This window comes from Hippoglossus hippoglossus, chromosome 10, assembly GCF_009819705.1.
Source record: "Hippoglossus hippoglossus isolate fHipHip1 chromosome 10, fHipHip1.pri, whole genome shotgun sequence".
NCBI classification, from domain to species: domain Eukaryota; kingdom Metazoa; phylum Chordata; class Actinopteri; order Pleuronectiformes; family Pleuronectidae; genus Hippoglossus; species Hippoglossus hippoglossus.
The window spans coordinates 10,647,779-10,661,592 of NC_047160.1; the positions used below are offsets into that span (position 1 = coordinate 10,647,779).

The following is a 13,814-nucleotide window of genomic DNA, read 5'->3' on the forward strand; positions in this document are numbered from 1 at the left end:
GTCCTTAATGTATGAAATTCCTCTCTTTATGAAAATGTTTTATTCCAAATCATTTAAATTCAGGAAGTCCCTCTTATGGCCTGTCTCAAAGCAGTTGCATTTATCTTATTTCCCAGATTTTTACGCTATCTTTTCTCAACCACAAAAAAATGGATTTTATGAGTGAATGCCACTTTATTGAAAGATGTCCAGTATGGTCATGATAAGACCTGTCACATGATCAGAGTCCAGGCCTGAACAGCTACATATGTCAATATTAACTCAGGGTCATAGCGCCTCCTACTGATTCGCCATGAAACAGGAGGTTTTTTTAAGATCCACGGTACATTGTCCAAACAGCCCAAAACCTGAACAGATCTATTAGTCTGTATGTAGTGATAGTGATAGCGCCACCTACTGGCAACAGGAAGCAAGCCTTATTTTACAACTTTACAACAATATAACAATTTACATTAAATTTTCACAGTGTGGTCTGCACTTGATGGCACGGACTGTAATGCGTGATTATTATCCATAATAGATGCATCTTTTTTGCATAATTAAAACAGCATTACACATTTCTCCTAAAATACACAATATATAACATCTACTTATCCATGCTACAAACTTATACATTTGAAAGTACTGAATGAAATACAAAACTCATGAAAACAAAACAAAATAACAAATGGAGTGAGCACAAAAGCATTTTTGACATTCTGAATAGGATTTGCTGTTCACTGTTCTCACCCTGTGCCCTCAGTGCAATAATGAGCACATTATGATCCAAAGTGGTCGGCAGTGAGAAAGGCTACTTTGTAAGTAAATCCATTGAGTGGGAGGGTCACACAGGCCTGTGTTGTAGATATCGCAGTAAAAATCATGTTTCCTTCATCCAAGTCAACAGAGTGGATATTTTTGTACCAGTGCGCTGTTTTCAACTCACCACTCCTCAGTCACTCCTCGTGGGCCTGAGGACAAGGTAAAGATCTGTCTATTTGAATATTATAACCACCAGCAAGATAGATTCAAGTCAGTATCTTGTGCTCTAATCTTCATCTCTGACTTTTATGTTGTACAGTATTACATCTGAGCTGTTTCTTTAATGTGCTGTAGAAAGCGATAAAAAACACATCATTGACTATTTACTGATCTTCACTCTGATTACCATCAACCCTCTGATCATAAATCTGCACAGCACGTGTGTAGTAGCTGGTGTTAAGTTAACTATTACCTCCCCATTGTCCTTCTGGAAACAGTATATCAAGAAGCAATATCTGCAGATAGGAGAGCCACAAGCTTTATGTTTGGTCAAAGGTACTTTGGCCGTGGACGCAGGCTGCGTTCCCACTCGCCTCCTGCCAGCTGAGGTAGATGCCAGGAGGGATTAGGTGAGCCCAAATCCCCTGATGGGAGATGAGAAGGTGAAAGCTACCTCTCAAAGAGTAAGTGTGCAGCCTGCTGCATGCATGTAAGCCATGAAAGCTGCTTTGTCCTCCACCATTTCATTAACTCACAGTGTGGCGAGGTCACACTTTCAGGTAGAGAAGTGGACATGGCAGGAAAACTCCAACATAGCTGCAGTGATAAGTCCCCAGTCTTGTTTCGGAGCAACACATGTATGTAAACACACAGTGACAACATACAGTAGAGTTTTGGGGGCATGATCTGAAGAAGAAACAGTTGCAGGCTTCCACAGGTACTGGATGTGTGTAAAAATGTTTCTATTATTGGTACAGACTTTTTTAACTGGTTCCTATTCATGAAGGCCAATCCCCAATGTCATAGAAGAATGTATAAGTTAAAGATTATCTTGAAGTCATAATCATGTGAAGATTATCAAACCAGCTGCTCTCACTTGTATTACAAGTTACCCACGGGACTAGTCACTTTCCTTTTCTGTACATAAGATCCTAGAGAACTAAAACAAAAACTGTCTTTTTAATGTCATCAGAGGTGAGTTAATTTTCTCTGTTTCATTAATTTCACCAACCCCTCCCACCCTTTAACCCAGCACAGTGTGGAGGGATGAGACGGAAGAGCAGGGGACAGGTCTAATATTAATTTCTCAATTTTATTCTTTCCACTTCGCTTTTAGCTCTGACCGATCTCAAATTATTCCGAGAAGAGGGATAGTCTCGGACAAGATGCTGCTCCAACGACGTGAGAGCACACTTTGAAAACTAAATCTTTAATTTTATTGCCAGGTGAAGAATAAAATGTGGAATGTTCAGGGAAGTATAATTGTGTAAGGAATTAAAGGTTGAGTAAAGTGCAGTTCTCCGGGAACAGGGGCGTTGTTTTCTGTGTTGTGGGCGGCAGTGCAAAGTCAAGGCATCAGCACTATCATATCAGAGGGGTGATAAAGAAGGACACGTATAAAAGAATATTGTGATTTATGGGAGTGACGAATCCTATTATTTATTCTCTTCCAAGCACACCTGTGAGGCAGGGGACCACACAGAGGAGGTGAGTGAATGCATTCATCCTTTTTTTGGGGTTTAAAGTCATAATATTAGTAGCACATGTCATTTAAGTTACATATATATCATATTAATCCTATTTTTCCAATCTTCCTTTTGCCTGGGGCCACTGTTAGAGTAAAAAAAGATATATTTGAAAATGGAAATGTTCTACCGAGAGGATGACCTGACAATTATTCACTGACATGTTCACTGATCTACCCGTCCTTCCCCATTCCTTTCCCCCAGCTCTTCCTTCCACTCACTCTGTCAACAACAGCGACCCTCACTCCCCCCTGTCTCGTCCTCTACAGTGTGATTCCCCACATCTTTCCATCCAGATATAAACCCCCCTCCACTATAGGAGCATGCCGTGCGGCGGGGCGAAGTCCTTTCTGGTGAGCCTGTCCCGGAGGAAGCCCCTGGAGCCCGAGGGGGAGCAGTCCACATTTAACCGATGCCTGACCACCCTGGACTTGGTGGCCCTCGGTGTGGGCAGCACCTTGGGGGCCGGGGTCTACGTCCTGTCTGGAGAGGTGGCCAGAGACACCGCTGGGCCCAGCATCATCATCTCGTTCTTCATCGCCGCTCTGGCCTCTATATTTGCCGGACTGTGCTATGCAGAGTTTGGCTCCCGGGTTCCCAAAACAGGCTCAGCGTACCTCTATAGCTATGTGACAGTGGGAGAACTGTTGGCTTTCATCACCGGGTGGAATCTGTTACTCTCCTACGTCATCGGTGAGTGTGATACACAATAATTATTTATCAATGACAATAGATTATAAAGTCTTTCATTTGCTAATATGAGAACTAGTCCTGTTCTAATAATTGTTGATTGCTGAATCAAGATTCTTTTTCTTTGTCTTTATGTACAAAACTATTAGGAGGAAATCATTTCTTCAACTTAGTCTTTGTCTTTGTCTTAATATTGATATATGTGACTTGAGATTCCCATCCTCTGAAAATAAAAACCTGTTATTTTCCTCTTATGTAACATGTTTGGTTCATGGGAAGCCCATAAATGATCAACATGAGACCTTTAAATGCTCCTTGACCTTTTACTAGCTGTCAAAACAGACTCTTAAAGTTACTTCTTTAAAAAGTAATATTGGAAGTTTGACGATTCAAGTATGAAAATTTAGCTTTCATCAACTCAAAATGCTATTTGCCTTTTTTTATGATCTGCATGGTTTGCATGTTAATGACCACTAAAAAGCAGGAGAGTGGTTTTAAATGACTGAGCCATAAAAGTGTGAATCACGCATGAGAGGGAAAATCACCATCAGTGTTTTCTGTTTATGACTACAGTTACACAATGACTCAGGCTAATTGCTTTATTGCATGTGTCTCTCACCATCTGTGCAGGAACATCCAGCGTTGCACTGGCGTGGAGCGGGACATTTGATGACCTCATAGGGGGCGTCATATCAAAATACTTGGAAGCAAATGCAGCCATGGGCCTTCCTGGTCTGGCACCTTACCCAGATCTCTTTGCTGCAGCTCTCATCTTGCTACTCTCAGGTAAAATGAAGGCGCTGGTGTCATTACGATGGTGATGAGAGGGTATAATACAAAAATCATACACCTCATTTGTTTTGTTTTTTTCCCGTCTCAAGGTCTTTTGGCCTTTGGAGTGAGAGAGTCAACGACAATCAACAAGATCTTCACAGCAATCAACATCCTGGTTCTGCTGTTTGTGATCATCTCTGGATTCATCAAGGGAGACATCTCCAACTGGGAGATCAGTGAAGAGGCTCTGATAAATGCCACTGTGGAACTCAAGTAATATAAGAGTGACATAGTCCTGTCTGTTTGCTAGCATGCAGAGCCCTGTCTTACATGATTACAGGTGCATTACCATCCAGGTTATTTCTCATTGCAAATAACCACATTGTGATACTGTCCCCCTCTGTGCAGCAACCTGAACTCCACTGCTGATGTAATAAGTGAGTTTGGAGTCGGTGGATTTTTCCCTTATGGCATTTCTGGAACCTTGGCTGGAGCTGCAACGTGTTTCTACGCCTTTGTTGGATTTGACTGCATCGCTACAACAGGTGAGAGGAAGACTTGTCATTTGAAAAAGAACAACACTGAGGTTCACTCTGATTTTTATCAAATTTAAAAGTATGCCCAACTTTGTCATGTTGTTCAGTGTTGTACTGCAAGATTGAATTGTATTTTGTAGGTTATGATGGATGGGATATTTTTGATATCAGCAACTAACAAAACAAAAGAATTCCCAAGCAAAGTTTTCTGTGTAATGTAAAAATCCACCAAAATGTAATGGATTTTATTCAGTGAAGGAAACAACTATCCATACTTGACTAAAAATGAATGGTGTCATTTAATAAATTGGCCATTTACTGGGATTTTCACAAAGCTTTCAGCCTCATCTTATGGCCTTCATCTGAAAAGAGTTAGCTCACTTTTTAGGGTAATAATTCTCATGTTACCTTAGTGTGCATTTTTCGTTCCTGCGATAGCGAATTGTCTTACATGGTGGGGAGATATGTGTACATCATTTACAATCACATGTAATTACATGAGCTAAATCTCCATGATAAAGACCGTTGGAAGTGGTTGAAAGCTCCAGAAACCCTCATTTCACTCTTCATTTATTCAAAGGCCCTTTGCAAACCATCATTCAAATTCCACCCCAGTCACACATCAATATTCAAAACTCCTGGTTTATGTTTTAAGCACATTTAAAAGAACCACATTTGACGTGAAGTGTGTACAATAAAAAAAAAGGAACTATAAAAGCATAACAAAAACAAAAGACACAACTTAACAAAACAATGTGAATACACAAGCATTACAAGCATTTTTAACTATCAAGCAAATATTTGACAAACAGCTGAAGGAGGACCAACATTAAAAGAGTCACTGACGTCTTGGTATCGTTCTCCACAGGTGAGGAGGTGAAGAACCCTCAGAAGTCCATCCCTGTGGGCATCGTGGCCTCACTGCTCATCTGTTTCGTGGCCTACTTTGCTGTGTCTGCTGCACTCACCCTGATGATGCCATACTACATGCTCAGTGAGAAGAGCCCCCTGCCTGTGGCCTTCGAGTATGTCGGCTGGGGTCCCGCCAAATATGTCGTGGCAGTGGGATCACTCTGTGCCCTGTCCACCAGGTAGGAAGACACTGGTGGGAGAGTCAGGGTCGTGTGATGTGATCCCTGTTAGAGAGTATACTTTGTACTCAGGGATTATTACCTTAGGCAAACCACTTTGGTCTAAGGTAATATTTGATGCAAATACATGTAGGTAACATGTGATTTATAATACTGTACATCACCAACCAATATATCCAATGAAAACCAAGTGAGTCCCACATCTGAACAAATGTGGATACAGACACATTAGATGAATACAGTCAGGAAAGGATGAGGAGTCATAATGAAACAGCCACTGGACAGAATAATGAGTCTACAGGTTAAGGTGATTATATGTTTCTCCAAAACATTTGACCTTTTACAACTAACTCACTTCCGCAGATGTGTTTTAACTGAAGACCCATGTGTTCTCTCAAGCTTTTGACTGTCCTTGGTTGTTTTTTATTCACTCTTTTGCCTTTTGTTTACTTATCTTTATCACATTTATTCCTGTATTCCTGTTTATTTATTGTACAGCAATTTGGTCAACTTTGGTGGTTTTAAATGTGCCTTATAAATTCAAGTTTAAAATTGTCCTTAGGGGGAAATAGTACAGCCAGCAGTAACTGTATAATAACAACGAATACATCAACAAATATAAATAAAATTGACTACTTGACTTGACGTAAAGAGCCATCACACATGTTATTGAAATAAATGGCTCCTTTTTAAAATCCCTGCTTTAGTTCTAGGAACTAACAAAGTGTGTTCCGGTCGCATCAATATTTACTCAGAAAATCTACTTCACGCAAAACCTGGAAAGCATTCAGGGCTGCTACGTGTGTGCAAAGTCACACAAGGACACTTGACATCATTCATTATATTCTTCTCGTGTGTCCAGCCTGCTAGGATCCATGTTCCCAATGCCCAGGGTGCTCTTTGCCATGGCGAGAGACGGCCTGCTTTTCCAGCCCCTGACCAAAGTCACGGCCAAAGGCAGCCCCGCCATCGCTACGATATCATCTGGAGTTGTGGCAGGTACAGATGTTCCAGCTGTTCCTCAGGGTCTGTGCACATGTAGTGAGGTTTATGAACTTGGAGTTACTCTGTATTCTTTGTTTCTTCTTCCTCTTTAGCCATCATGGCTCTGCTCTTTGACTTGGAGGCCTTGGTGGAAATGATGTCCATCGGGACTCTGTTTGCCTACACACTTGTGGCCATATGCATTTTAATACTGAGGTAGAAAATGATTTTCTCCTGCAGCCTTTACAGAGAATGTTGAGCTTAAAAATGATCATATTGTGTTTTACATATATTTCACTTTGCAAACAAGGTACCAGCCAAGTCCATCAGAAGATACAGACCTGCAGGTCAAAGAATCGAACACTAGCTTCCTGAGGCCTCCATCAGTTCCTAACTCATCCACGGCACGAACAGTCACTATCTTGACCATAATGGCAGGTAAAACAAAGTAAAACACTTGATCTAGTACATCGTCTAGTCAGGTACATTTTACTTTTATCTCTCTAGGCCACAAACCGACGTCTCTCATTTATTTCTTCTTTTTCTGAAGTTGCGTGTGTGATTGGACTGTGCGTCACCCTGTCTCTGGGCCTTGGCGCTGTGTCCCGTGTGGAGCCATGGAGTGTGGCGCTTGTTTGCATCCTCGGCGTCGCCGTGGTGCTCCTCGTTTTCTTCATCTGGAGGCACCCACAGAATCCAACCAAGGCATCTTTTATGGTGAGTATTTTCATTTGTGTATGCTTGCAATTCTCAATCAACTAGAACTGTTGAATTATTTACATTCTTAAATTTTTGTATTCCTTATATTTTGTGTATATTCGTGGAATATGCTCTCATATTTACTTTTTATTATTTTTAATTTGTACCTATCTATCTATCTATCTATCTATCTATCTAGCTTCCTACCTATCCAACCACACACCAATCCATCCATCCACTCACCCATCTCGAAAAAGTCTAACACATTATACCTGTTTTCTCTTTTCATAGGTTCCATTACTTCCCGGTCTGCCGATAGTGAGCACATTCATCAATGTCTACCTGATGGTGCAGTTGGGTGGAGACACCTGGTTAAGATATGCCATTTGGATGTTAGTGGGTAAGATACAATTTCTGCTTGAAAGGTTTAATGGAGTCATACTGAAATGCAATGACTGTAATGAATATAACGACCAATCTCTGTCCTCTGCGCAGGGTTAGTCATCTACTTCGCCTATGGGATGCGTAACAGCGTTCAGAAGAAGCGCCTCACGGGCAGGCAGGTGAATATTGAAACCGTCAGCGGCGTAGAAGACAGTTCGACAAACGTCATTAAAGAAGAGAAATTCTGAGCCTGTGTGGAGCCGAGAGAGTCTGACTTAGATGTTACAGTGACTAACTGAGCTTTAAGTTTGTAAATATGAGCTGCTGCTGCTGCTGTTTACCTGTGTCTGCAGTGTTCAGTGTGAGGATGACAGGGTGACAGGTGTACAGTGTTCAAGGATGAAAAAGCAAACCTGCTAAATTTGATTTCATACACACTTTCATATATGTAGATGGAGTTTGTAATATATGTGATATTTTCAGACCTTCGAGACATTCAAGGAGGGAATTAGGCTACGTGTGCAGGAATCATTACAGATCTGGAGGCACAGATTTGAAAAAATGAAACCTCTCTGTACATTTACATACCATCATTTACCTGTATCAGCTTCAGAGCCATGTAAACCTACACCCATGTTTTAAAATGGCTCAGAGTATTTCCTGCAGAGTATCTCATTACATCTAAACAACACATTTACACTTTTCATATTAATTGTAAATTATGAATGGGCATTTCAAGTTTATACAATTGTAATAATGATTATAAATGTTTTTTTTACATATAAATTCATACCCTGAGACTGATGACGTTGATACAGAAAAACCTTTTTGAGAAATGTAATATTTTGTTGTTCTTAGGCTGTTTAAATGTTCGCTTCATTAATTGTGTATTGTTTGAAAGTGTAAATATGAAAATTGCTCGTTTTCTAATTATTTGTTATAAATGTATTTAATTAAAACTGAAATAATCCAACCTTCAAGACAGTCTGGAGTTCATTCATCTACAGAGCATGTTGATAAAAGAAAGGAAAAAAAGTCCAGTCCCACTTATAATCTCATGGATAAAAGTGCCAGAGACGGCTCAGTACCCAGAGTTCACTGGGAACAAAAGGACCTTTCAAGGCAGCTTACCTGTGTCATGTTCAAAATCGAGGTCACTCAAACATCAAGCATTGCGTTGTTCACACTTTTATATCTTTTCCTTTGCAGAAACATGTCATTTATGGGGGGCCATTTGAAAATGATGGTGTGTGTTACTTATATCTGAAAGCTTTGTACAGTAGATCTTTTTTTTTTTTTTTAAGTTGGTTTAAGCTGTGACCTAGAGAGCTTGTGTTTTTTTCTACCTGTAAAAAAAACATTAGTGTCAGAACACAAGGTTTATTGGGCACCAAATGCTTTTTAATTACCCTCTGCCCACTGCCCCCGTCTGGGCTGTGTGGTGTGTTTTTCGTCGCTCGCACACTTCCAGTCCAGCAGCTAAGCAAACAGGCAACGCGATTCTACACAGTGGGGCCTCTGCCTCTGGACCCTCATTGGTCCGGCGAGGCTTGAAAGCCTCCATTGAGCCGGTCAGGAGGAATTTGGGGTACTAATGCCATTCTCAGGAGGAGGAATTTTGTGTGATTCTGGTAAACAGCTGACGGCTCACTTTGCGAGCTCGGCTCTCCTCCTCCTCCTCCTCTCTCCCTCGTTCCTTCCCTCCTTTGGTTTCTGCAGTGCGTTCTCTGCGTTGAACTGTGTGAACTAACAATCCGTACAGCACTCTGATTATTCACTCATCACTGAATCATGCCTCTGGTGAACTTGTATGGGTCAAAGTGGAGGCTGGTGCTGTGCACTCTGCTTATTTGTGCAGTAATCTTCGAGTTGGGTAAGTGACTTTATTTCCCTTTGCTGAGCCGTTCTGTCAACATGTGTTCCTGGAAGTACCAAGATGGCTTAATGCATGATATGGCTTACTGTAGAAGTTAGCATCTGATAAAAGAAATTATAGTATAACCACACACTGCAATCTCACTGTTTGTGAACTGTTTACCATGTGTAGCTTATTGTCAAAAAGATGCCCAGAAGCAGAAGGCTACCCCGGGGAGGAAGTCCAAGCCGAGCAAAAACAAACCAGAGAAGTCAACAAACGAAGGGTCCAGCACTGCAACAGCCAAACCAAAGAACAAAGCTACACCTGCAGCCAAGGCACAGGCCTTTCTCACACAGGTACTTTATATACGCAAGACCTTTGACATCAAGGGTGCATCAATTTATGCGATATCATGTATAACTGTTTGATTTTGTGTCTGACACGTGAAGGTGCTAAACAGAGGGAAGTTTAAGAAGGTGGGTGAGACTATAAGCGTGCAGACAGGAGATACTCTGGAGCTGAGGTGCAGGGGCAAACCTGTGCAGTGGGGCGTCCCCTTATACCTGGAGGAGGATGATGAAGGAAGGCTAAGGTATGCTATTCCATTTTTATTTATTCATAAACCTGATTGAGATTCTGTATGTCCGTTGACTTTTTCCTGTTTCGGCTTCTGCAGGATTGTCCAACACGAGCGATACGGCGTTCTGACATTAGTCAACACCACTGGCGCAGACACAGGGGAGTACACCTGCTACCCAATGTATTGCGAAGACACAGACTGCAGGAAGGAGTACGACAAAGCTATCAAGGTCTTCGTCTTCTTTCCTGGTACTATTAATAAACTTTATTGATGCTGACACACGCCCTTCTCAGAGTTGCAGGCTTCTGCTTTATTTCACCTCCATCTTGATAGGAAGCCTTTTCACATCCACGTGATATCTTATCGCCAATTTGCCATATCTTCTTGTTCTATATCAACCAGACCCACAGGAACTATTTGTTCCATCATCGGACTACTATGAGGTGATTCAGCTGAGGACCAACTGGCCCACGGTCCTCCCCTGCCAGGTTACGTCACCGGAGGCCAAAGTGTCTTTGCACCGTGAGTTTCCACCTGTGGAGGTGGCGGTGGACGGGACGGAGATCTCCTTTAATGTCAAGAAAGGCTACACCATACATCGACCCCGGCCTTATCACGCTGGAGCCTTGTACTGTGTCGCCAGTCTGGGCAACCTGAGGCAGAGCTCCACCAAGTACATGCTCATCTATGTCAACTGTGAGTTGTTGTTGTTGTTGCTTTTACCTGCTGATTCCTGTTCACAGACATAGGTCATATGGATCCCAGAATGCATCAGGCAGACAGCAGGGAAAACTAAGCGGCAACCAAACTAGCACAAGGCTAAAAGAGCAGATGATCACAATCACACCTGAGTCATAGAGCGTCCAGTCAGTCTAACTCAAGGGTGTAAGAAGGGCTAAAACTACTGGTCCGTTATTAACATGCAAACAGGCCATTACAGTCAACATTTCAACTCCTTTCACACACTGACAGACACTTTCAGGACTTCGAGGACACTTCTTCCAGCTCAGAACTTCAACTGAATCTTTTTATCCACTTTAATTTCAGATAAGACTTTATCAATCGTCAATCAATCAAATTTTATTTATTTTGAATCACAATCACAATCTGCTCATAGGGCTCAACAAGATGTGACATCTTCTGCCCTTAACCCTCAACAAGAGTAAAGAAAAACTATCAAAAACAAACCTATTAACAGGGGGAAAAATAGTAGAAACCTCAGAGAGAGCCACATCCCTCTCCCAGGACAGATAGAAGTGTAATAGATGCCACGTGAAGCTGAACCTATCTACAAAATTACAAGATTTACAACATTGATAAGAAGAAACAGTTTTCAATTGAATGGTGTGTCAATCATTAAAGTATTTAAACGCAATAAAAGAGATGATTGGAGCAGCAATGTCCCCTGCTCTTAAAATTGACAGTTCAACATTTAACGCTTAATTGTAATCACTAGTTCAACTTATTTTGTATTTTTAAGTCACTGTCATAGTCTCACTTTAAGTACAGCTTCAGCTGTTGGAGTATTTCAGCTTGTTATGATCTGATCCAGATCCAAACCAAAATTGAATGGGTTCTTCTTTGGGTCATGCCCCACCCCTCCACAACCTTTCGGGAGTATCGAGTAGTTTTTGCGTAATCCTGCTTCCAGACAAACCAACCAACAAACAAATAGATGAAATTAAATATTGGTAATTGCAGCATTCAAAGTGTTTATTTGTATTAGCACTCATATTACTGTCATTGGGTAGTTTTTTTTACACTTGTACATAAAGTAGTACTGCTACTTGACAAGGGTACTGTAGTAATGTATTGCTTCTCTATTGACATTTTTACTTTGTTTTCCATTAGACCCCATGGCTCCTCCTGCTCCAGTGATCCAGGCCTCATCCAGTTTGGTGGTTGTGGGGGAGAACCTGCGTGTCAGCTGCAGTGTGGTGGGAGAACAGGATGTGGTTGTGGAGTTCACCTGGGAATACCCCGGACAGCAGGTCAGGCACTCCTGGAGACAGATATAATTAGCTTATCATCTTGATAACACAATACACCTTCAGTGGGTCTATCTTATGTTATTAAATGTTAATAAGTCATTTATTAATTCTCTACACATCAGTATTGAGCCATGTAGCCTTATGAAAAACATGAATTTCAGCTTGGTTGTGAAACAAATTACACGGAGGATCCGTACAGGTGGTCTACACCCTCTGTGGTTACAGCTTACTGTGTGCTAGCTCATTATCAGTTAAGAGGCATCTAACCTATGGACTGTAGAACATGCAGGTCTACTACACACTGGACCACAAATATGTAAGCTATAAACTATAAATTTCCTGTTGTGGGGTATGTGTTTATTTCTGAACGGAGCATGTCTGCTGGTTGCAGATTGGGAGGCCTCTGTACACACAGGAGAGCATCAGTCCGGTCGGCGGAGGAGCGGCTCGTCAGCAGTCTCAGTCTGTTCTCCTGGTGGACGAGGTGAGGGACGTGGACCAGGGCACATACACCTGCACCGCTCAGAACCTGCAAGGAGCCAAATCAGTGTCCGCCACTGTCAAAGTGGTCCCCAAAGCAAAACCGAAGAAACCGTGACCCACCACAGCTATATGACAACACTATGAGAGAGAGAGAGAGAGAGAGAGAGAGAGAGAGAGAGAGAGCGAGAGCGAGAGAGAGTCCAGTATGTGTCCAGTATTTTCCTCTGCCACAGAACTGAAGTCTTTTATCATCTTTGAAAAGCTGCTGTAATCATAAATATATTATCTTCTGAGCTTATAATACACACTTTGACATCCCAATCATACAATCAATCTGTTGTTTACATGAATGTATGAGGCACATCCAGTTTGTAAATGTGTTATTAACATTTTCGAGCATTAAATATTTTATATACACACACATTTGTATTTTTCTAGTTATTTCTTATTGTGCATGATCCTGCCAAAGATGACGGTATACAAATAAAAAACAAGTGTTGAGTGATTTCACATGGTTCATTTTTCCTCAAGTCAGACTTGTTCCACACATGAGTCACTGCATCTGAAATATCATCATGTAGTTGCAGTATGTGATATTTTTTATATTATGTTGTATTAATCTCTAATTATGAGGAACCAACTTACTTTTTTCATAACTTATGTAATTACAGAAATTGTGCTTGAAAACAAATCCCACCTGATAAAAATAATTATGACACTGATGTTTTTCAATGTTATTTAGTTATGGTCAAACTAACCTGTCAGGTGACAAGGGCCTACAATGGCAGGCCCTTACTGAGGCAAACATTTATTAAAATAAATCAATACATTAACTACTATCTATATACAAATAAATAATGTCAAAAATACCTTAGCATTTTTTCTATTTTGCATTTAACTATTATATATATAATTTTTAGAACAAATGAAATGTGGCATAAGCCATGTAGAGCATATAAAGTATGTTATATGGCTTCCAGAGGGTACACGGTGTGGTGTTTTCCATTTAGAGCAGCAGTTCCTCATGATTCTTATGCAGGAAATATGAGATGTTTTGTAATCAAGGTTTTTAAACAGTGAAATTATAATTTTGGACTTTTTAACGATGCACCAAATAAGCAAATGTATATATAAACAAATAATATTTAGATTTTTTTTTTAACATCTTTTACTACCTCACAGTACCTTGTGTAAATCATCTATCCAATGGGTTTTGGACAAATCGGACACACAAACCTCTCTCTAATCGTAGAAGTAG

The 13,814-nt window shown here is 40.9% G+C and overlaps 2 protein-coding genes across 8 annotated transcripts; both read left to right on the forward strand.

Moving 5' to 3' along the window:
• The first annotated feature begins 817 nt into the window (after nt 1-817).
• LOC117769611 (cationic amino acid transporter 2-like) lies at nt 818-8,728 on the forward strand. 6 transcript variants are annotated; one of them, XM_034598616.1, is made up of 14 exons: nt 818-961; nt 1,297-1,424; nt 2,078-2,142; nt 2,691-3,179; nt 3,807-3,962; nt 4,058-4,223; nt 4,359-4,495; nt 5,355-5,577; nt 6,440-6,576; nt 6,675-6,777; nt 6,872-6,999; nt 7,112-7,278; nt 7,552-7,660; nt 7,756-7,892. In XM_034598616.1, the coding sequence occupies exons 4-14, from the start codon at nt 2,810-2,812 to the stop codon at nt 7,890-7,892; spliced, it is 1,833 nt and encodes a 610-aa protein (XP_034454507.1). In that variant the 5' UTR covers nt 818-961; nt 1,297-1,424; nt 2,078-2,142; nt 2,691-2,809. The 6 variants fall into 6 exon arrangements, with proteins under 6 accessions (XP_034454507.1, XP_034454508.1, XP_034454506.1 ...); XM_034598617.1 differs by having other exon boundaries at nt 2,806-3,179; XM_034598615.1 differs by lacking the exon at nt 1,297-1,424 and adding an exon at nt 2,416-2,448.
• Nucleotides 8,729-9,125: 397 nt separating this feature from the next.
• LOC117769660 (platelet-derived growth factor receptor-like protein) lies at nt 9,126-12,755 on the forward strand. Of its 2 annotated transcripts, XM_034598728.1 has the most exons (7): nt 9,132-9,517; nt 9,692-9,858; nt 9,952-10,094; nt 10,179-10,330; nt 10,485-10,778; nt 11,934-12,073; nt 12,465-12,755. In XM_034598728.1, exons 1-7 carry the CDS (start codon nt 9,436-9,438, stop codon nt 12,669-12,671), a joined length of 1,185 nt encoding a protein of 394 aa, XP_034454619.1. In that variant the 5' UTR covers nt 9,132-9,435; the 3' UTR covers nt 12,672-12,755. The 2 variants fall into 2 exon arrangements, with proteins under 2 accessions (XP_034454620.1, XP_034454619.1); XM_034598729.1 differs by lacking the exon at nt 11,934-12,073 and having other exon boundaries at nt 9,126-9,517.
• Nucleotides 12,756-13,814: the final 1,059 nt, after the last annotated feature.